Source organism: Indicator indicator, chromosome 4 (assembly GCF_027791375.1).
Source record: "Indicator indicator isolate 239-I01 chromosome 4, UM_Iind_1.1, whole genome shotgun sequence".
Classification (NCBI taxonomy): Eukaryota; Metazoa; Chordata; class Aves; order Piciformes; family Indicatoridae; genus Indicator; species Indicator indicator.
The window spans coordinates 4,866,288-4,889,828 of record NC_072013.1 but is presented as its reverse complement, the minus strand read 5'-3'; the positions used below and the strand labels follow the sequence as shown (position 1 = coordinate 4,889,828).

The 23,541-nt window shown below is 43.8% G+C and overlaps 1 protein-coding gene across 1 annotated transcript; it reads left to right on the top strand.

Moving 5' to 3' along the window:
- Nucleotides 1-981: 981 nt before the first annotated feature.
- Nucleotides 982-22,006, top strand: LRRC74A (leucine rich repeat containing 74A). Its single transcript, XM_054400208.1, is given in 16 exon segments — nt 982-1,029; nt 2,411-2,450; nt 2,453-2,503; nt 8,345-8,455; nt 9,728-9,903; nt 10,501-10,608; nt 11,732-11,828; nt 12,239-12,288; nt 13,078-13,159; nt 14,764-14,849; nt 15,186-15,380; nt 16,962-17,057; nt 18,714-18,857; nt 19,899-20,006; nt 20,630-20,715; nt 21,925-22,006. Coding segments are annotated over 16 exon segments (1,560 nt in total).
- Nucleotides 22,007-23,541: the final 1,535 nt, after the last annotated feature.

Here is a 23,541-nt window from a genome sequence, read left to right as displayed (position 1 = left end):
CAGCTGCGCGGCCCCGGTGGGGCCGTGTCACCCCTGCTGTGGGGCAAGAGCGCCGCCGGGGCGCAGACAGGGCGTAGCCGAGGCCTCGCCCTGCCAGGGCTCCTCAGTCTTCGGGTGTCTGCGGCAGGGCCGGGCCTGGCTGTACTGCTGTGCTCTGAGGGGTCGCGAGTTGCGACCCTAACCAGAGTGATGCCAGCCTTACTGTCCACCACCCTGAAACGTGCGTCTTCAAACTAAAGTTTTCCTGCCCTGTTCTCCAGCAATCTGCACAGAAATGAAAATTTCCAGGTTACTTTTTTCCCCTGGAAGGCCACTGAGCAAATAAAGCCCCGTTTACTCCAGATAATAATTGCACAGGCTTTTCAAACACAGTTCATGATAAGGTTTTGCAAAGTGCAGCATCTTTGGACCAAATCCATTTGGCATGGGTGAAATACCTGCCGGGAGTGTGTGCTGCACACAGGTCATCACAGACCTGCAAAATGTTCCTCTTACCTAGGTGTGTTGTGGCCTCTGCAACTTACGACCTGTTACATGTTGAAACCAGTTTCATATGAAAAGTCCTGGCTGAAGTCCACATTTCTAACATTTCTTCTTCGTTCCACATTCAAATGTATATGACATCTAAAGGCAAATAGACCAAACCGAGCACTGCTACAACTTTTTACACACTTCTAATGCGTGATCTCAGTAGCCATTTTCCAAACTCAAATCTTTTAAGATGAGCACTTAGAATGAAGTCAAGACTCACATCATCCCTGCCTTTTACACTGACAAGTACTGCCTTGGTGATGACCAACTGCTGTCTCATGGGTTATACTTACATAAAACATTTTTTTGAGGGACAACCTGCCTCTTACCCTATTTGTTTATGGTGATTAGCACAATGGATGTCCATGGCTGGGATCTGAACTAATGTTATAATGTGTATAGATAATAATCGCACCATTCTCCTTTTCAGATCCCCAGTTATGAAACACCATGGACTACAGACACAGTGACTTGTCTCAGATCTCACATATGTCTCTGGTAAAGCACAGAACTGGAATGTGGTCTCCCATCATCTGCTGCAGTAAGCAAACCTCTGGAAACCATCACTGGTTTCTAGTCAGAAAATGGAGGACATTCTCCAGAGGAGGGATCTTCAACATTAAGGGCTGGGGCATTTAAAACAAGGCTGATCTTTAAAATAAAAAGATCTGAGAAAGTATTTGTCAAACCAACCCACACCAGGATAATTAGACAGAAATCTGAGAGGAATGTTAGCTGATACCACAAACAAGTATCTGGATAGCCGCAGTTGTTTGGCCTATACTTGAAAAAATATTTACAAACTTTGGCAAGAAAATCAAAGCTGACAATAGTCATCTGCTTCAGGGTCAGTCTTTCCACTGGCTTTTGTAGCATTTTGTTCTGTATCCAAATGCAACCCTACCATGGTGCCTAAAGACTGGACTACTTGAGAGGTTTATGTAACAGAAGTAGAGGAATGAAGCTGCTAAAAATATTCTGTCCTTGGGAAAATAGACTCTTTCTTCCTTTCTGTATAGCCCATGTTATACAGTGTGTAGGCTACATGAACTTCAAACTCTGCACAAAAGCTTATGTTCACTGAGCATCATTCATCATGGAAAGATTTCTGAGTGTATATATTAGTTCTGCTCAACCTTTATCAGAAAGCCTCTTCCGTTTAATTTTGGGTTTAGCCCCTTATGAAAGGTCACAAAGCCCTCTATATAAATGATGTAAAATTATAAGCATTGGACCAATTTTGGCACCAATAGTAGTTGGAGGGATAAGTGAGTATTTGATTTGAGGCCCCATTAAGTGTTGACAAGTTTACAAGCCACACTTTACTATGGACTGTGCTGGAAATTTGGCAGTAGGGATGTCTGAATCTGTTCAAGACTAAAGCAGTGAATACACTCCTTCTACCCTCATCTCCTTTCAGACTGCAACTGCTGCAGTCTGGCTTTCTCATGAAATTGTACGAACTGGAATATGAACTCAAAGGAGAGCAGAGTTCTTAGCAGCAGCCTGGCCTGACTTTCTGATACATTGAGGGGGGTTCACAGCCCAAACCACAGCTGCTTTGTTCTCAGTTATCAGGAGCCAATGGGATCCCAGAGCCATGGGGTTTCCAGCACTGTATGTCACCCCTTGGAGTCAGAAGGTGCAGGTGAGGTCATAGAAGGGCAAAGCAGGGGGACGGGGCAGCTGCAGCCTCCACAGGGCTTCCTCATGACACCTACCAGTCCCTGCAAGCAGGAAATTAGATTTGTCTGTTCATAAGCAGTATAAATCAAGCACAGAGGTCTTAAAAGTGGGACCATTCCTCCCAGAGATGTTTCAATTTTAGCCAAGTGGCTGTGCTTTCTGCATTTAGGTGTAAGGAACTTACAGGGTCTAGGAGGTGGCTGCAAACTCCTTGTTTACAGAAGACAAAAAGCAAAGGAACCTGCTTCCGGTGGTGACATGGAGGACAAGTCTGAGAAGGACAGAGGTGCAGTGTTTAGTTACTAGCAAATTTACTTCAGAAATAGTCAGAAATAGCCAAAGGAAAATCGCCAGCACCCAAGAGGGACTGCTGTTGCTGCAGGCTGATTACCAGGTGGGAAGGCTGCCATTCCCAAGGCCAGACGCCAATGGGAAGAAAGGTGGTGAAAACAGATCCAGGGTGCCAGTGCCCAGAGACACAAGCTGCTGTCAAGCAGCAGCTTGGAAGGCAAAATGCATCAGAACTGGGCTTGCCTGTATCAGCTTCCAGGCAACTCCACCCAGCTGCCCCTAATGCCCACAGGAAATGTTGGAGCTCAGCACCTTGTGAGATTATGTCTGAGCCTTCCATCACCCAGAAGGACAGGCAGGGCATAGGGGGAACAAAGGTTTTGTGAAACAGCTGCTCAGGCAGTGTTTGTACACAGCAGTGTCATGGTCCACTTCTGCTCACAGGACATTGGCCTCACTTAGTAGCTTAGCATAACGGTTCCTCTCAAAAGTTCAAAGCCTCCTTTGGTCTGTCAGTCATTACAAATCAATTTCTTATTTTCCTTCATAATGTATTTCCTATAAGGTAGTCAGATATGTAGGACAACTTCTCTCTTTGGTTCTTGTTTTTCTGTATTTAAACAGAATATAAATGCAATTTATGAAGTGTTACATAAGAATTTTCCATAATGGTTGCTCTGATAGATGTCTTTTATCGGATATTTTCCATTGGTTCAAAATGACATTTGCATAAATATCCTTTCTCATCTTTCTGTAAATGTAGCTCTGGGTTTTTTTCTGATCCTGAAATATAATTGATTGCCTTTTGGGGATTAGTCCCTTTTAGATAGCTTTTCTGCAAACAAGCTTTCTGTTCTTGGCTATGAACTCTTGGAACTTTCACTACTTAAGTGGCATCAGACAAAATTAATTATCTGCTATCAAGCCCAAACAATAATATTTAAATTAGTAATTCTTACGGGGGTTTGACAGTATTAACTTTAAAAATATTATCACTAGGAAATACCTCATCAGTTGATAGTTGGTTGCCATTTTCCCTTACATATTGAATTAAATAGTTGTAGGTAAAATGTTGGCTCAATTTGACTGACAGCAGCAGGAGAACAGTATAATTGTTAATCCTTCCTTATTCCAGAGGGAAGAAGTTGTCAAAATGTCTGGTTGTTTTGCCTTTTTCTTTGTCTAAATTATTTCTATTAGGATGGAGGGTAAAAATTCCCACAAATATCTTAACATATTTGTTTATAATTTCTCTAGAAGTCTTTTGATATCCTCAGTGGCATGACTTAGGAGACAAAGATTTGATACCTTTGATTACACGATCAAGCTAAGGCACACACAGTTTTTTTCCAAATCACAACGAACAAAATTCTCCATTTTTCAATAAATGACAACATTTAGGATATTATATTAATTGCTAAATACTTTGCTTGGATATGAAATCATGTCTCATAGCTCTTTCCTCATAGATTCTTTCAACACTTAATACTGTCAAATTAATATAATCATATAGTTTGACACATCACTGAACCTAACTGATTCCTTAGAGGATGTTTAAAAATGCTTATATCTGAGCACTTACATTAGTATAATTTTGTCTGCATACTGCAAAATGCTATGTTTCACTTTATGAGTTGCCCTAATTGAGCTGTTATTTTTGTACTTCTTATGTCAGACATTTAGAATGAAAGAAGACAACCTTGGTACTTTCCTTTCACAGATGAAATTCCTTAGTACATATCAATTAGATTTTATCCTGGCAGAGAGGGAGAACAATTTATTATAATCTTACCTGGCCTTTACATCCATCAGTTCTAAGAGAGACCAATTCACTAGTTCAGCAGCACAAACAAGGACCTTATTGCAGTGCTAGGAAAAACATAGGCAACCTTTTCTCAACACTACAGAGCTACTGAAGTATAAATTGCTGGTGTGATTTATTGAATATTTGTACAAAACAAATGAGGGGACATAAAGCAACATCCCAGAGATCAGGTGTTGTTAATCTAGCACAAGAGAAGGGAGTTGCAGTGTTGTGGATATATCACTTCCAAGTCATGCATCAATCCACAGAGTGAACTCTCCTCTTAGCACCTGGTTCATGACTTGTACAAGTAACAAAAGACGAGGAAAAGGCAGAGGTACTTAACACCTTCTTTGCCTCAGTCTTCAATAGTGGGACACGCTGTCTGCAGGACAACTGGCCTCCTGAACTGGCAGATGGAATCGGGGACCAGTATAGTCCCCCTGTAATCCAGGAGGAAGCAGTAAGGGACCTGCTGACCCATTTGGATCCTCACAAGTCCATGGGACCTGATGGGATCCATCCTAGGGTGCTGAGAGAGCTGGCAGATGAGCTGGCCAAGCCACTCTCCATCATTTATCAGCAGTCCTGGCTCACAGGTGAGGTCCCTGATGACTGGAGGCTGGCCAATGTGATGCCCATCCATAAGAAGGGCCTGAAAGAGGAACCAGGAAATTCCAGACCTGTCAGCCTGACCTCGGTGCCAGGCAAGGTGATGGAACAGGTCACCCTGAGTGCAATCACACAGAACCTGCAAGATGGTCAAGGGATCAGGCCCAGCCAGCATGGATTCAGGAGGGGCAGGTCCTGCCTGACCAACCTGATCTGCTTTTATGATCAGGTTACCTATGTGGTGAATGCAGGGAAGGCTGTGGATGTAGTCTGCCTGGACTTCAGCAAAGCCTTTGACACTGTCTGCCACAAGAAGCTCCTGGCAAAGCTGGCAGCTCGTGGTTTGGACAGATTCACTCTGAAATTGGTCAAGAACTGGCTGGAGGGCTGAGCCCAGAGAGTGGTGGTGAATGGTGCCACATCCAGCTGGCAGCCTGTCAATAGTGGTGTCCCCCAGGGATCAGTGCTGGGCCCCATCCTGTTCAATATCTTTACTGATGATGTAGATGAAGGAATTGAGTCCATCATCAGTAAGTTTGCAGATGACACCAAGTTAGGAGCAGGTGTTGATCTGTTGGAGGGTAGAAGGGCCCTGCAGAGGGACCTGGACAGGCTGGATGGGTAGACAAAGGCCAATGGGATGAAATTTAACAAGGCTAAGTGCAGGGTTCTACACTTTGGCCACAACAACCCCAAGCAGTGCTACAGGCTGGGGACAGAGTGGCTGGAGAGCAGCCAGACAGAAAAGGCCCTGGGGGTGCTGGTCAATAGTAGGCTGAACATGAGCCAGCAGTGTGCCTAGGTGGCCAGGAAGGCCAATGGCATCCTGGCCTGTATCAGGAATAGTGTGGCCAGCAGGACAAGGGAGGTTATTCTTCCCCTGTACTCAGCACTGGTCAGGCCACACCATGACTACTGTGTCCAGTTCTGGGCTCCTCAATTCAAGAGAGATGTTGAGGTACTGGAACGTGTCCAGAGAAGGGCAACGAAGCTGCTGAGGGGTCTGGAACACAAACCCTATGAGGAGAGGCTGAGGGAGCTGGGGATGTTTAGCCTGGAGAAGAGGAGGCTCAGGGGTGACCTCATTGCTGTCTACAACTACCTGAGGGGAGGTTGTAGCCAGGAGGGGGTTGGTCTCTTCTCCCAGGCAACCAGCAGCAGAACAAGAGGACACAGTCTCAAGTTGTGCTGGGGGAGGTATAGGCTGGATGTTAGGAGGAAGTTCTTCACAGAGAGGGTGATTGCCCATTGGAATGGACTGCCCAGGGAGGTGGTGGAGTCACCATCACTGGAGACGTTCAAGAGGAGACTAGATGAGGCACTTAGTGCCATGGTCTAGTTGATTGCTTAGGGCTGGGTGATAGGTTGGACTGGATGATATTGGAGGTCTCTTCCAACCTGGTTGATTCTATGATTCTATGATTCTAAGCCATGCACGAGGCAGGATGACCACAAAGCTGTATCTGCAGCCCCAACACCTGGAGAAGGGAAAGGTGATAAAGGAGTCTCGCAGAATCACAGAATATATCTGGTTGCAACAGACCTCAAAGATTATTCAGTCCAACCCTCAACCCAGCACTGAAGGATTGACATTAACCATGTCCCTAAGCACCAGGTCCAGATAGTGCTTGAACACCCCCAGGGATTGTGACTCCACCATTGCCCTAGGCAGACTATTCCAATGTTTGATAACCCTTTCAATGAAGAAATATTTCTTAATATCCAGACTGAACTTCTCCTGGCTCAGCTTGAAACCATTTCCTCTAGTCCTTTCACTTCTTATCAAGAAGGGGCTGGCCCCCTCCTCATTCCAACCTCCCTTCAGGTAGTTGTAGCAAGCGATGAGGTCTCCCCTCAGCCTTCTCTTCTCCAGACTGAACAACCCCAGCTCCCGCAGATGCTCCTTGTAGGTCATGTGCTCCAGGACCTCCATGAGCCTCGCCTTCTCTGGACATGCTCCAGCACTTCAACATTCTTCCTGTGACGAGGGGCGTAGAACTGAACACAGTACTTGAGGTCTGGCCTTACCAATGCTGAGTACAGGGGAATGATTATCTCCCTGTTCCTGCTGGCTATAGTGTTTCTAATACAAGCCATCTCCAGACCCATCACTTTCCACTGTGCTGGTTGTAACACCAATAATCAAGATTATTATCATGGGTTTTGTATAGCATTGACTGTCTGTTTCCCAGAGTAGGAAGCTTATATTTGTCAGGATGTCCAGCACTGTAGGGCTATGAAACAAAGAAGATCAGTGGATACTGTCATAATGTCCCAAATCTGTGGTTCTGCTTGTCCCATGAGTTCTTTACATAGGATTTAGACCTATTTTTACTCTTTCTTTTGTCTTTCTTACACTAAACTAATGCAAGTAGACCCATCATTTGAACAAATAAAGTATGGCAGAAGGAAAAGGTCTTAAGGAAGGAGCTGCAGCTGTAGCTGTAGAACTGGTTGAAATGCAGTGATGTGTGTGCCAGCTGGCCAGTCTTTCCCTCACATAGGTCTGAATGAACAGCCAAACTGCAAGCTCTATGTCACACATCAATGCTGTGACATCCAAGAAGGGTACGAATTTACAAGGTCGATAGCCTGCAGCTCTAAAAGGAAATAACGAGTATGGGAAGAAGGTGGTAAAAGCAATGACAGGGGATGAAAAGAAAAATTCACAGTCAGGGGGAGGAGGAAAGTGTTATGCTATTAGCCAGAAATTATTTTGTCAAAATTACTCTTAATTATTTTTTATGCAATTAATTATTTTAAAAGAGGAATTTCCCAAATTCTTCTCCTAACTATGAAATACATTATGAATTGTAGGCAATTGTATCATCTAGATACACTCAGTTCCGATATACTGTGGCATTCAAATGCTTTCTCTTCTGCCATGCTTGAAGAGTAATACAAAGCATTCCCAGTCTGATTGCAATGTCAGCCAGTGGTGTCCTGCCCATGCCTTGAGGAAGTGTGAGTCAGTTCAGGAGAGCTAGAAGGAACTAGCATGGCTTTGTGGGGAAATAGGATGAAGAGAAAAAATTTGCTTTTCCTGGTGGTCTCAGAAATTGAGAAAGGGGAGAAAGGCAGCTCATAAAGGAATGAAGAGCTAATGCAGGACAACTGCGAGTCCCCCACACATGGCCTACAGAATCTGGGCATGGCTCTTTCCAATAGCTGCCAGGCCATGGCCAGTCCACAGATCTGCAGCCCCAGAGTGAGCCCATGCCCACACTAGGGTCAGCACCATTTGCATGCAATCCACAGGGAGCAGTGCACATGAAGTGGGGTTGGGGAAGGCAGGCATCCACAGCATGTTGAAGAGGGGCACAGGTTTTAGTGAGAGCAGTGGCAGGTCTGTCACTTCCAGGGAATCACATCTCTACTGGCCTTACATTGGCAAAATGAATCTCTTTGGTTTCATGACAGATCAGAATGAAGAGATGTCCAAAATCAATGAGCCTTTGGATTCTGTGTCTCTGAATGATGCCTCAGCAAAGAAGGCCACAGAAGGGTCTGACACTGACCTAGAGGTTGAAGGTGAATGTTTTCTGACCATCTGTCCTCACTAGCCTTTCCCTTACCGTCAGAACTGTACCTACCAATTGGTATATATTCAAAATAGAGACAGAAGGCACAACTCTGACAGAGTCCTGACAACGACATGTTATCTGTCAGTTGATAAAGGTGAAGGCAAATTTGTTTCCCTCTAAGAGCTCTCCCTTTGATGTCAAGCATTTTGCTTTCACTGTTTTTTATACACCATGACTACTCCTTTGTTCCTTTTTCTCTCCTCTAGTCCTTAATAACAAACACAACCAGCCCAGCCCAATGCCTGGGCAGCAGAAGCTTCTCCCTTTCAGCTGAAACCAAGGATAGGACTGAGGCCCTCTTTCTGCACTCTGATGAAACACTGCATAGCAACTGCAATCTGTGTACTATACCTTTGCCACAATTGTCCTAGGTTTTTCCTGTTCCTTTTCTCTTATCTTCTGCCTAGGGAAGTCAGTCCTCTGGCTAAACAAGTCTTGCACTCATTTTTTTTAACAGTAGAATTTGCCCATGATTCAGGATGAGAACTTTTTAGCTTGTTATAAATGGAAGGAAAATCAAAACCCATAAGAATCCAAGAACAAAAGACTGTTTTGTTAAAGGCCTCAGATTGAACTGGAAAATGGCTTTGATGAGAGGGGCATTTGTCTTGAGGTCAGACCATTGAATGCATATAACAACATGGAGAAATATGAGCTCTAAGTACAGGGTTTGATGAAGGAATTCCAAATGACAGTTTTTTGTGGAAATACAGCCTCCAGCTGCACTGATACATCTCACTGCAGCTGTGTCAACAACACCCAGTGGCCAAGATGAGAATGCTAGGATTCTTTCTGCTGGTTGTAAGCCAAAATGTTCTGAGCTGCCCTATCTCTGCTGGCAGTGTCAGCTGTGTGCTTCAATTAAAATTAAAAAAAAGAAACATTAAAATGTTTAAATGTTTTTGCCTGATGTCAAGAATTCTCAATTATACCAAGAAAGGTTTAGTCACATTGCAGACTGGTGAGAAGATGCAGCAGTCACTGGATGCCAAATGGAGAAGCAAAGAGGATTTATTAACTCTTGGAGGTCTGGAATAAAGGGATGGGGAGAGCCAGGGGACAATAACCCTTTAAGAGTATGTTAAAGAGCTAAACCCTTTAAGAATAGGGTTGCATAGTACTGTTGTTGCATAGTATTATGTAATTTTATTATTTAATTTATTTAAAAGAGGAAGGAGGACCTGAATGCACCACTCATCAATATACTTTTTCTTCATAGATTCTGAGAAGGCCTCTGTGGACATCACAGATACAGAGCTGTACTTGGAAGCATGCAGGCTGATGGAGGTCGTGCCTGTTTCACACTTTATTCAGAACATGACCAAGCCTTATATAAACCTGAATCACCATGGTCTAGGACCCAAAGGTGCCAAAGCCATTGCTATTGCTCTGGTGGTGAGTAGCCAGTAAGATTTTCAGGAACAATAGGCATTTTAGCCCTCTCTCAGTCCTGGAAGTCATACTGAGTATACAGTGTGGGAGAAAAAGTCTATCTGTAGGAGCTTCTAAATCCCTGCACAGGAAAATCTTGTGTGGCAGCTGCTGGCCTTTGCTGGAGTTACATCCAAGAGCAAACTGATGCTCTTTCATGAGTCACAAGTCCTCAGTATTTTTAACTCCTACAAGATGAGAGGTAGGGCTGGAGGGATTATCTTGCACTCTGGGTTCTGCATACAGATGTGCTACACTCACCAATGGACAGGCTGAAGATGCCTGAGTTGGAGCTTGAATCTGAACATGGGTCTCCAGGCTAGCTGAAAGCAGCACAAAGTACTACCCACTCAAAACCTCTCCACAAAGAGCATATCTTTTGGATGCCAATTCCCACTGCCCTGGCTATGTCACATCCCCTGATCACCCTCCTGTTGAGGCCTTGTAATGCTTTCTGAGATTTGGAGGAAATATCAGCGTCTGCTGAACTGAGAAAACCACCCCCTTCATTAACTTCTCAGCAGTTTTTGTGTGTTTTTGTTTGCCTTTGTCTCTTCCCAGTCCAACACAACTGTCACCCATCTAGAGCTGGAAGACAATTGCATTCAGGCAGAAGGAGCCATATGCATAGCAGAGATGCTACGAGAGAATTCCACCCTTCGAGAACTGGTACCCAATCTGACATAATTTATAATGAAAATTATTGCTCACCAAGTTCAGTCATCTGAAAGAAAACTAATTAATTGCCTTACAATTTTTACCAAACAGCCATTGTTCTCACGCAAAAACATTCACATCCTAAAAGTCATGATGTTTTATGCAGCTCTACTTTTTAAAAATACAAGCTTCTGAAGAGCAGGTGTGCATGTGATGGCAGTCTGGTGAGTCTGAAACCATTCTCTTCATTAGCAGATGTGAAAATAATTACCATAACTAAATCTTTCTAGTTCATTCTTAGCCAACGGGGAAAAAACCAAACATGCTTTGGTCAGAAATGTTCCTTCTCCAATATGACATGGGGAAACTTTTCTAAATAGATTAAGAGAATAATGCAAAACTTTCATATATGAACTAGTAGGAATGTCCCTTCGATCTGAAATTGGGATATAAAAAATACATTTTGATAGGCCATGGGATCTGTCTTACATTAAAGAAAAGATTCTTGGCCAAATGCCTCTTGGCTCACTGATGACAAAGACCCATGTGAAACTGATGGCTCCAGGGCTTTGTTCCTCTTAGGAAGGATACAGATTGAACATATCACAGATTCAGAATCACAGAATGTTAGGGGTTGGAAGGGACCTCCAGAGATCAATGAGTCCAACACCCCTGCCTAAGCAGGATCACCTGGGGCAGTCCACACAGGAATGCATCCAGGTAGGTTTTGAAAGTCTCCAGAGAAGGAGACTCCACAGCCTCTCTGGGCAGCCTGTTCCAGTGCTCTGTCACCCTCACCATAAATAAACGTCTCTTCATGTTCTGGTGGAACCTCCTGTGTTCTGGCCCATTGCTCCTTGTCCTATCACTGGGCACCACCTAAAAGAGACTGGCACTTTCATCTTGACACCCACCCCTCAGATATATATAGACAGTGATGAGATCCCTTCTCAACCTTCTCATCTCAAGACTAAACAGCACCAGTTCTCCCAGGCTTCCTTCATAGGAGAGATGTTAATTACTGTCTAGCTGACGCTTCTCATATTGCTTGTCTTGCATTATCCCTTTGGTATCTTGGGCATTAAGAAGACATAAAGCTGACTCATTCTCCTCATCCTCCCTTCTTTCCTTCTAGAACATCTCCAATAACCATCTAGACACAGCAGGAGCCGAAGCCATTGCCGATTTGCTTTTGAATAACCTGTCCTACCTCCATTCTCTTCGGCTCTCAGGTGAGCTGTATGCACAAAACAATGATGGCAGTGGAAGTGAAATAATGTGTTTCCTTCCAGTCTCTCATGCTGAGGACATTAGTCAGACCATGGGCAAAATTAGTCTCTCAACTATGTCTCTGATGGGAACTCAAAGTGAAATCTAGATTTATAGTGATGTGATTAAATATTAGGACTGCTCAGCCTTCAGCACATCTGAAAACCAGTCCTTCATGAGAAACTTAGATAACTGCTGGAGTGTCTTCCACATCTTGGGATAATTCTGCTCCAGTGAGGTGAAATAGCAATCAATTTCTCACAGCCAGATACAGGCCATGATAGGTGGTTCCCTAAAATCACAGCTTCTTGCAGACTCCAGCACAGCACCAAGGGAGAGATCAGCACACTGTTAACACCTTTTTCTTCCCCAGGAAACAATTTTGGAGAGGAGACTGCACCATACTTTGCTGAGGCATTAATGGTGAGTTACCTGAAATCCAAGGCCTTTTGCAGCCCTGGTTGTGTAATGACTTTCCCCGTCTTGAAACTGCCACTGACTTCTCATGGTTTGACTTGGCAATGCCCAGAATATTTCCTGCCGTAATTCCACTAAGTGCCTCTTGCCTTAGGAATGAGAGAGGCTGGAAGGACACAGAGCAGCACGGACTGTGTTAACATTTTCTCAGGACAGCTGTGTGAATCTGTCTGAGAAACCTTCAGGACTGGATAACGGAACAACAGAATGACATCTGAGTGACAAACAAATTTCAAGAAGCACAAGTGACCCGAATTCATACCACTTTGCAATTCTCCAATAAAAATAAGGTGTTTGTCTTCTCTGGTTAGCTCCTGTCTCAAAGTCCCTGCATTATTTGGTTCCACCAGAAGCTGTCCTGAAGCAAGACCTCGACCTGATAACAGAAAGTGCTCTTGGTCAGGGTACAATGGTGGGAGTAAAACAGGGCCAGGAACAGAATTGCAGGATTTGTTGCAGGCCAGACTTGAACTGTGTGAGGAGAGTTTGCATAACACAAAGTTCCATTGGTTTTGCTGTTTTGGGAAGATAATCACTGTGACGTTTTATCTCTGATAAAGATTTGTTTTGGGACACTCAGTGCCACAGTCTCCATGCTGCTGATCCCCCCATGCATTAACAATTTCAATGTGTCTGATATCCCTCTGTTTCATCCTCATGTCAGGGCCTTAGCATGGCAATTGGTTGCAACTGATTGGAAGATCTTTTTGTTTCTGCATATTTGTCTCTCTGCAGAGCAATTTCCAAGTGAAGAAGCTGGACCTCAGCCACAATGATTTCTCTGAGAAGGGAGGACAGCTACTGGGACAGATGCTTGGTAACTTATGACTCCTGCAAAGCCAGGAGTACAGGCACCGGGGGCCTTGATGGCATCAGTACAGTGGACACGTATTTTCTTCAGCAAAAATGACCCATGACTTGATGGGTAGTCCAAAAGACAGGGTGCCCAGATTTCGAGCTTCCTGCCTGGTCCACAGGCTGACCCTCATCACCACAGGTGACCACAGCAACTATAACTGACGTATCAGAACGCAAATGCAGAACGAGAAACCACTGTAACAGAGCAGTATGTGTCAGAGAGAAGGGAGCTGAAAGAGAAGTCCCTCAGGGAGTATAAATCAGAAAATTGCATTTTACTAAAATCTAGAGATCAGAACTCTTGTTTGTTTTAAGCTTTTGATTATGAAGTTCAGGAGTGATTTCAATTTTTCTTAAGCTGCCCAAACCTTACTGTTTTGAGCTACTGCACAACAACTGCAAGAGAAACAGATTACAAAGAAATAAAATTAAGCTGCCTAATTTCTTTGTTCAAACAAAGCAAGATCCAGAGTGTGCTAGCAGCCCTGGAGAGGGAAAGCAAACAACACAGTTACAGCTGACAGCTCCTCTTCCCTCAGTATGTCCAACATGCTTGCTACCATAATGGCCACAAGCCTGTGCTATGAGTGTTCAGTGTTCCTTGAGCTTTTCAGTAACTCAGTGCCTTCAGTTTAATTAACACTTTCCTTCTCATGGTTCAGTATCTCCACTGATATATGTCTCATTCCATGTCTTTAAAAGATGGATCATTGAAAACAAGACGCTGTATCCCTGCCTTGGACAAGCCTGTAGGCAATGTAGGGATCAGTGCTAAAACTTGTGACCTTCCTAGCCTAGAAAAATGCCTATCCAACATAGAAGGTCTTACAGCTCTTCTTTACTTTCAGCTCACTAGAGGCAGGAGCAGCAGAGATTACTGCAGAATCTGTTACTTCTATGGTTTGTTTCTTAAAGGAATATTTTTAAGCCTGCTAACTCACCATCTGCCTCCACCCAACCTCCCATCCATGGAAAATCTGGATGAGAAATTCTCTCTGAGAATGAGATACAAGTGTTGGCAGCAAGTCCTACCCCTTCTCAGTGTCACAGTAGACACAAATGAGTTCACACATACCCTGCTCTAAGTAGAACTTACACCACGAATTGTGTTATGCATGTGAATTGGCACTGGCACATATACAGCTGGGTACAGCTACCATATGAAGCCAAATTCCTCTCTCCTGCTAATCAAACATATGCAAAGTGAATTCGTGTGTATTTTAGATGTGGCAGGAGAACCCAGCCATTTTTCACAGTGAGAAAAACAGACAGTGTCTATTAATATAGGAAATACTCCCTCTCTCTACCTTCCTCCCTCACAACTTATTATTTGATTAAGCCAGGAAAAAACCCTGTTTTCCCTTCCTGCTTGTGCTACACAGCTCATTCTCTGTTCTTTGGGTGCTGTGGACAGCAAAGACTCAGTAAATACAGATTCTTCCTACTGCAGTCAATGAAAGCTATTGCTGAATCCACAGCAAACTTTCTCCTAGTCTTTAAGTAGATCAGTAGTTGTGCTCAGACCACTCTTCATGAACTAACATCCCAGTTTCTCTCCCCTAGCCATCAACACAAGACTGGAGATTCTGGACCTGAGCTGGAACCATCTGAGAAGGAATGGGGCAGTAGGACTGGGCACAGGTCTAAGGGTAGGAATGCCCATAATCATTGTGATACACTTTGCAGTTATTATTTGCTTGAAATAATTATTGGGAACTCACATTCCTGAATTCCATGCAGGATTCAGTAGCTCTAGCAAGGTTCATACTACTGACAGTGGCAATCAGCACCAAGAGAAAGACCCAAGCAATGAGTAGGTCTGGTGACTTACATAGATGGAGAGACCTTGGTGACATTGCAGAGATGCTGGATTCACTGGGGCTGCCTGAGTGTGATTTAAGGGATGCTCCTGTCTCAGCCAGGCAAGGTAGAGTGGTACAGCAGATGGGCATGCCGTAGCTAAGATCCTTCTTTTCTCCCTGAAGAGCAATAGTGCACTGAAAATCCTCAACCTTTCTTGGAACGGCATTGGCAGCCAGGGAGCGCTGGCACTAGGAGAAGCTCTCAAAGTCAATAATGTGCTGGTTCACCTGGACATCAGCCACAACCAGATCTACAATGATGGAGCCAAGAAGCTCTGCAAGGGCCTTGAAGTCAATGGAAATCTCAAAATCCTGAAGGTAAAATAAAGCCCAGGCAGGGCTGGAGGAATAAACAGAGGAAATAGAAAAATCAGAATCAAGAGGGACAGAAGACAGAAGTAACCTGTCTGAACTAGAATTGGAAGGAAAATTAGTACTGTGCTGAACTGAAGGTGTACAGAGTGGAAAAAAATTGGGATTTTCTTCCACAAAACCTACATTGCACTGTTCCCTCAAAAGATCCCCTAGGGTCTGTGCTGGCATAACGCCACATCCATTATTACCCCAAAGTAATTTCTGTCATGTGTCATCCCAGTCAGGTGAGAGCCTAGGCATTCAGATCTACATAAAATGTAATTGTGAAGGTACCTACATGCACATGATGTGCATTTCAACCTGCAGTTCACACTACAAAGTGCATGTGGGCAAGAGTTTGCCTTTCTCAGTATGTTCATGATTTGCTATAAATTTACTCAAACACAGGATAAACTGTCATTGCCATGTCAGGGCAATGCCACAGCACTACCTAAAGGAGAGAAATATTATGAAGCACTGGAAAAAGAAAACTAAAACTGTTATCTTGTAAGATAGGATTCCATAATCATGGAATGGATAAGCCAACGACCAGCCAAGCCATCTCAGAGGTTAGGGTTGAGAACTAACATGTCTTCTCAATCCAAGATCGTTCACTAGGAATTCTGCTTAGAAGAGTCAGCTTGCTTGCAAGCTGTATTCTCAGCTATAGCTAACATCCCCATCCTGAGACCCTGCTGATGGCAGCATGGCAGTTGAGGGGTATCTTTAAAAGTGTTCATGTACACCTCTCTTTGGACACCCCTATCCTTGTAAATCACTGCAACCACACTGGTCTTTGGGACTTCTTTTTTAGATTGTGTAAATAAACGTGTGTGTTTGCCTCACTCTTAACCTGGCTTGAAGTAAGGTCACTAGCTCACACCAAGGCATTCCTCTCTCTATGTAGTTGCACAGATCATCCTAGGAGCAAAGACTTAAAGGAGAACATGCCTTCTGCTGGCCTATGATAACCAATAAAGTTCTATTTCAAACAGTGGGAATGGGGAAGTCCAAGGTGGGGATGAGGTAACGTTCACATTGAGATGCACATGGCAATGTCAACCCCATAATGCCAGATTGTTAGGCCAGAGGCAGATCAGCCTGATCTCTGATCTGCTGCTCAAGGGGAGCCAAGGGTGTGGGGAATGTCCCAAGGGGTGTACCCCAATCCTGAGGCACTATACTAGCAAGCACACATTCAAATGCAGCCCACTGCCACAGCTTCTCCCCATCACATGACTGAACATGACCCACATCACATACTCCTGAATGGCAGATGTAAGGGATCTGATTCGTGGAATTTCATACAAAGAGACAGAGAGAAACTGAGAAGGCAACTTCACTGTGAAGTTGCATTGGGAGTTTTGTGAGACAAAGACAAGAAATAACAGAAATCAGAGAAAACCATTGAAATGTACCACAGTTACACTACAGCCTTGTTGAAGAATGGAAAGAAAAGGTCATCCATGAGGGTCCAGCATGCTTTCTGCCAGGCATGAAATCATCATTCTCACCATGTCTGGATCTATGTCTCTTCTTCCACAGATGGCAAATAATCCCCTGACCTTGGAAGGTGCCACAGCGCTAGTCACATCTGTAAAAAAGAACCCAAACTCCATGATGGAGGAGATCAACATCTCAGTAAGAGCCTATGTGCTGGAAAACCTTCAGGACCATACACTAAACATTTTTAGGAACTGGGTGAATCACAGAGCTGCCCTCTTCCAAAGCTGTTTTGAGACTTGCTGTTTGTTTCATTTATGCACAACCCTTAATAAAAAGGGGCTACTATTTGACAGCCCTTCTAGGATCTTTCTAGGCCTTTGGCTAGCTCTCGAGAGAGGTGACTACAGTATCATCACATTTCAATCCCTTCCATTTTGTAACAGCAGAACAAGAACAAGGAGTGAATTCCCACTGGAGGATGAAATCTCTTCATCCCCTGAGCTGTGTCCCTTTAGGGGTAGCCTTAAGATCCTAGATACTCTGAAGTGCTTTGATACCCTGTCAGTATGTATGAGTAGATGGACGCCTTAAGGCAATGAAAGCAAACCAATGTAATAATACTACTATTATTAATACTACTAATAATGATTATAATAATAATGATAATTATTTAAAATGCAAGAAAAAAATCACAATTGGAGAACTCTATGGCACATTTTGGCCATTAACTGTTCTACTTGCAGTCAGCAACTCAACTGAATGGAGAGGAGACCTATCTAGAACTAGATGAACATGAATCACTTGAACCACCTAACACTAAATGTCTTTGGTGGAGACATTTACCTGAAGAACATCTAGAATCACAGATTCATTTAGACTGGAACAGACGTTTAAGAACATTGAGTCCATCCTCTAACTCAGCACTACCTAGTCCACTACTAAACCATGTCCCTAGGCACCACATCTACATGTCTTTTAAATACTTCCAGGAATGCTGACTGAACCACTTCCCTGGGCAGCCTTTCCCAAGATATTAGCTTCTAATTAGCCTGTTTAACAACCGTTTTTGTGAAGTTTTTCCTAATATCCAACCCAAACCTCTCCTGGTGCTACTTGAGGCCATTTGCTCTTGTCCTGTTGCTTGTTACTTGAAAGAATAGACTGACCAACACCTCACTACAACACCAGACCCTTTCAGGTAGTTGTAGAGAGCAATAAGGTCTCCCCTTGGCCTCCTTTTCCCCGTGCTAAACAGGCCCATTTCCCTCAACTGCTTATCATAACACTTGTTCTCTAGACCCCTCACCAGCTTCATTGCCATTGTTTGGACACGCTCCAGCACCTCAACATCCTTCTTGTAGTAAGGAGTCCAAAACCGAACACAATATGAGGTGAAGTCTTGCCAGTGCCAAGTACAGAGGTACAATCACTTCCCTACTCTTGCTGGCCACACTATTTCTGATACAAACCAGAATGCTGTGGGCTTTCTTGGCTGCCTGGGCACACGGCTGGCTCTTGTTCAGCCAGCTGTTGATCAGCATCCTTAGGTCCATTTCTGCCAGGCAACTTTCCAGCCACTCTTCCCCAGTCTTCCTCATCTACCGAGCATTAAGCTACTTTCTACACAGATTGGTACACCCTTTTCTGTCTCAGTTATGGGAAAAGAGAGAAAAGAACACTTCTTTAGGGTCAGGCTTCCTTAGGATTCCTGAAAGTGAAGAGCAGAGATAGGAGATGGCACCACCCTTAGGAGAGAATGGTTAATGTTGACTTTAGATGAATTTGTGAATACAAACAAGTCTTTGTTGTTCTTTGGGCATCCACACTGACTGCACTTTATATTCCTCCTAGAATGTGTTGGTGAATGAAACTTTTGTCAAGTTACTGGATTTGGTGTATCAAATGCATCCTGAACTAGATGTCATCTATGGTGAGGTTGAAGGTCACATCTCCAAGATCCCCAAGCAGCATCCAAATCCCATGAAAGTGATTCAGGTGAGCTACTGAATTGGGGTCCATAGCTCCACTGCACACAGCATACATGTTCCAAGCACTTGGAAGGATGGAGATTGGAAGGAGCAAGTTGTCACAATGTTCACATATCGCAGCCCATGCAGACTGATTAAGCAAATCTTTTCATTTTCCAGAGAAGCTAATGTCTTGGGAGCTGATTAGATGTTTGGTTTCTGTGTAAAACTGATTTCAGGTTGGATCCAAATGACTATCCATCATCACAAGCCCACCTCAATAGCTGACTTTCACAAAACCCTTCACTGGCAGTTGTAGTTGTGCTTTAGTACCAAAATTAATGTGCTTCATACAAGTAGGATATGGTATTACAAGCAAATATTGTCCTAAACATAACTTCCTTAGGTCTGTAATTTCTGTGGATAGCAGCAGATGGTGCTGTCCTCCTTGCTGGAAGGCAACGCCAGCACTTGAGCAATGCTGAGTGAAGTAACACTTGCACTACCAGCTTGTTCTGTGCAAGCTTTCAGCTAATTGGGTGAGACTTTTCTGTAGATACAGATTCAGAAGAACTTAAGCAAAAGCTTAAGCTGGGGCTGTTAGCGTACATCAAACAGTACTGCTATGCCTCACAGCTAGCGACACTCACAATAGCATGCTTTGCAGTTTTTAACAGCCATTATTCAAACAGCAGGAAGTGAGAAAAGAGCAACTAAAGTGATCAGAGATCTCAGCGAGACAGTCTCTGGATTAGACAGCCTAGCCAAGCAGTGGCTGCTGGGACGAAGACCAAATAACATAAGCAGTTATCAGAAGATGCAGGTTTACTGCTGAGTCTCTTTCCAGGGTAGGGGGAGAAGGAGGTACAACTGAGAAGAATGGGATTAACATGAACAAAAAGATTTTGTTCTGACAATAGGCAGGCTGCACAAGGAGTTAAGGACTCTGTATCTCAGTGATGGTCTAAGTAAAGGCAGAGTGACAGATGGAAGAATAAGGGGAGAGCTGGAGGCAGGTACCAGTGCCTATTTCATGATTTTGCCTGTGTTTTGTCTCTGTTTCTCTTAGAAATATTTGAAAGAGCACAACCTACAACTCTGGGACTTTTTTAGGAATATTGACAAGGATGGAAGCATGAAGATCCCTGTGGCAGCCTTCAGGAGAGCCATGATGCAGGTGTGCCTCTGAAAGCATGGCCAGGATGCTCTTCTGGCAGGGTACTGCTCTAGGGACACCTCTCTTCTGCAGCACGGCCACCAGCCAGCATTCCTGGTGACGTCATTCAGACTAAAAGGCTAAATTCACCCACTGCAAAAGTTGAGCCCTGGACGAGAACAGAAACGCTGTGACAGCTGATAAATACTGCAGATGGCATCAGCGATAAAGGATCACCCTCAGAGTCCCACAGAGGTCTGCTGTTTGTATAGGATATACAGGATCTTGATAGACACTTATGTCTTACCACCATGGCAAAGTGAAAAAGTGGCATTTAAACCCTGGCCTCCGCACACTGAGTAGACAGCTGTCTTCCTGCCAAAACCACCATGGTGCTTGGGATCAGTAGCAATGGGTCAGCCAGCCATGATGCTCTTTTAGGAAAAAAAGGGTAAAAAGTCTTATTTTAATCCTGAAAGAGCAAAATTATCTCCCCACAAGCATTCTGGATTTTTTTTTTCTATCCCTTCATCCATATACCAGGCCATCTGCTCACCTATTAAAAGATGACCAGCCCATAGTCTGTTATGGAGGATTTTTCTGCTTAAAAATACCCAGGTTTGTTAGCATTTCTCCTCTCTTAGCAATCAAGCATCCCACTGGATCGAGTCCAAGTTGGGGAACTAGTGCGCAAGCTAGACCACAATCGGACGGGGTTTGTGGACTATAGGTGAGTGACTGACTCCACTTAGTGTCCTGGCTTGTCTTTCTTTTTTTAACTTGACTCAACACAAAATAAATATAACCTCATTCAACTTAGCAGGTGAAGGGACGTATGGTTTTGGCCAGTTCAGTAAAAAGTAAAACACCTTGTATGCTTGGAAGGTCTGTAGAGTCAAACTAGAAGTCAGTTTTGGTTTTCTGTTTGATAAACTTGCTGTGAGTGTCCAGGGATCTCAGAGCTGAATGGCACTTTCATTCATTCTCAAAAGCCTGTGTGAAAAGCATCAGCTCAATGCTGTCCTCCCCATGAAGCCAGAGCAAGATTTGCAAAGACAGCATATCTGTGCCTTCAGACCTTTTCCTCCATCCTCAGGGAGTCTCTTCTTTTTGCTCCCTCTGATCCTTCTTCTTTGGAGACCTAGTTTTCCCTGGAAACTTGCCTTCAAACCATGGAACTTTTCATTCTCTTGAAAGTGTCTCTTCCTTAGTGCCTGTAGCAATCATGTCCAAGTTCTGAGAGCCTGAGCAGTCAGCAGCAAACTCCTCAGAGGTTGTCAGTTGCTGGAGGCTAAACCGCTTGTCATTGGATCCAAAATTCCCCCTAGATTTTCAGTCAGTTCTAACATGTGACTCATCAGCTGAAAGCCCTCTTAATCGTGCCCAAATATTCCCATCTCTCAGCACACACTCATGGTCTTAAATATATGCTGCAGTCTAGTTTTGAGGCCAGAAACAATGAGTCAGTTTTGCAAATCTCTTCCCCACTTAGCCTCCTAACGTTTTCAAAGAGAAGCAAATTGTTTTGTTAGGTCTGGTCTTTATTCCTTTGCATACAGTGGTGCTGTACTAAAAGCATCTGTGCTCAGATCAGAGGTTCCCAAGTACTTCAGGCACAAATTGTGGCACTGTGGTTAAGTAGTAAGCGGATTAGGAACTGTTGAAACCTAATGGCCAACAGAGACTTCATCTGGTGCCATGAATGCAAGGGAGTTGATATGCATGGGGAAATAAATATCTACTCCTTATCTAGCTTAACATGTTTTAGCACTGCAGCATGTATAGTAGTGGTAATATTCACCTTGTGACAAGAGTCAAAAGAGCTGTGACCTTTGCTGTCTTTACTGTTCCCACCTTGGGCTATTCCCTAAACATCCTCTCAGTAGCTTTAAGACACTTCACTAGATTAATACTAGTTCACCTCCTTCTTTTCAATCAGTCACTTCAAAGAACAGAAGCTGGCACAGAAGCCTGTGAAAGGAGAAACTGAGGAAGTAGAGGCAGAAGAGCCAAAAAAATGAAGCAAGGCCAGTCAGACAATGAAAAAATGCATGAGAAACACTGGAAGAAAGTTCTAAGTGGCCCTGGTCTTGGTGAGGCTCAACAGTGGGGTGCTCTGGTAGTCTAAGTTATTGAATGTAGAAATAAAGTTGATGTTCCACTACATATCAGATCCCTATACAGTCTGGTCCTTCTGTCCAAGGAAAAACTGGTCCTTTGGACCTGGTTACCAAATCCGTCTTGCTCTGTATGCTGACAATACTGAACTTGCAAAGAGGAAGACAAAAAGAAGGAACTGGGAATCTAAGACACTCTCATATATTGTTATTGTCCCCTTTTGAGGAAGAGCACATGGATGAAAACTGAATCCCTGCAGACAGCCCCTACCAGACTTAACAGTTCTGACAGGGACCTTTGCAAAAGGAGAAAAACTAAATGCATTAGAAACTACAGCTCATGTTGCTTAAAAAGTTATGGATAATATGAATGTTATTTAATATCTCCATGTGAAAGAATATGCTTGAAGGATGGAAGCCATAATAGCTTTTAAATGGCTTAGATACTGAACTGCTTTTTTAAAACAAACATTGGAGAAATATTACAGCAGCTCTTAAGAAGGAATGAAATCCTTGCATATATTAATATTTGTAAATAAATATAATTTAGAAAATGCAAAGATGTACAGATCAGCAGATCCACAGGAAGTACATTCAGCCATGTGAGCAACTGCCAAAATGGCAAGAACCTTGGAGAACTGGGAAATGTGGGCCACTTTGGGAAGACCAGCCTTCAGTGGAAAGGAAAAGAAGAAGCTAGTTACCATCTGGTAAGTCTCTCTTTCCTAGCAGACTTCCCACATGGCTTTGAATTAGCGTTCAGGTAGCTTCAGTGCTTCAACACTGGTCAACATGACTGGTGACATGATGGTACTGGGATGACTGCTCAGTAATCTTCTTCAGTTGGTTTTAACCAATTACCCCAGCCATTCTGTGTCCTCTGATGCCTGTAAGTCTTCCAGAATTTACATATTATTTCAGTCAGTGTCCCTGTCACATATGGAATATGTGGGGTTTGAGATGAAGAATCACAGCAGCAGAGAGTGTTTGAGATGTTGGCTATGCCTGCACATGCAGGCATGTAACACTGTAGGGGTTTCTCTTTCCTGGTCCTTTCCTGATCATTCTTAAATGTAATTAGCATTTCCAGACTGTTCCTAAGCACTGAGGTGTGCTTTCACAAAGGTGCACACCAAACCTGTGGATCTCACTCCCAAACACTAAGGCTCAGGGAGGGCAAGAGGGTGAGCTGTGCCCATCATTTCACAAGCCAAGCTCACTCACTCCAAAGCAAGCCCTGCTGACCCACTCCTCCTCTCCTGCTGTGTGTGGCTTCAAGTCTATTGACCACCTCTTCACCATTCACTGGCAATGCCAATGTAAAGTATCTATGTCTCTCTCCCCACCTCAGCCCCAAGAAATCCTCTTTTCAGGTGTTTTGTTTTGTTTTGTTTTGTTTTTCAGTTTAAGAGGCATAAAATGTAAATACCAATGTGCAA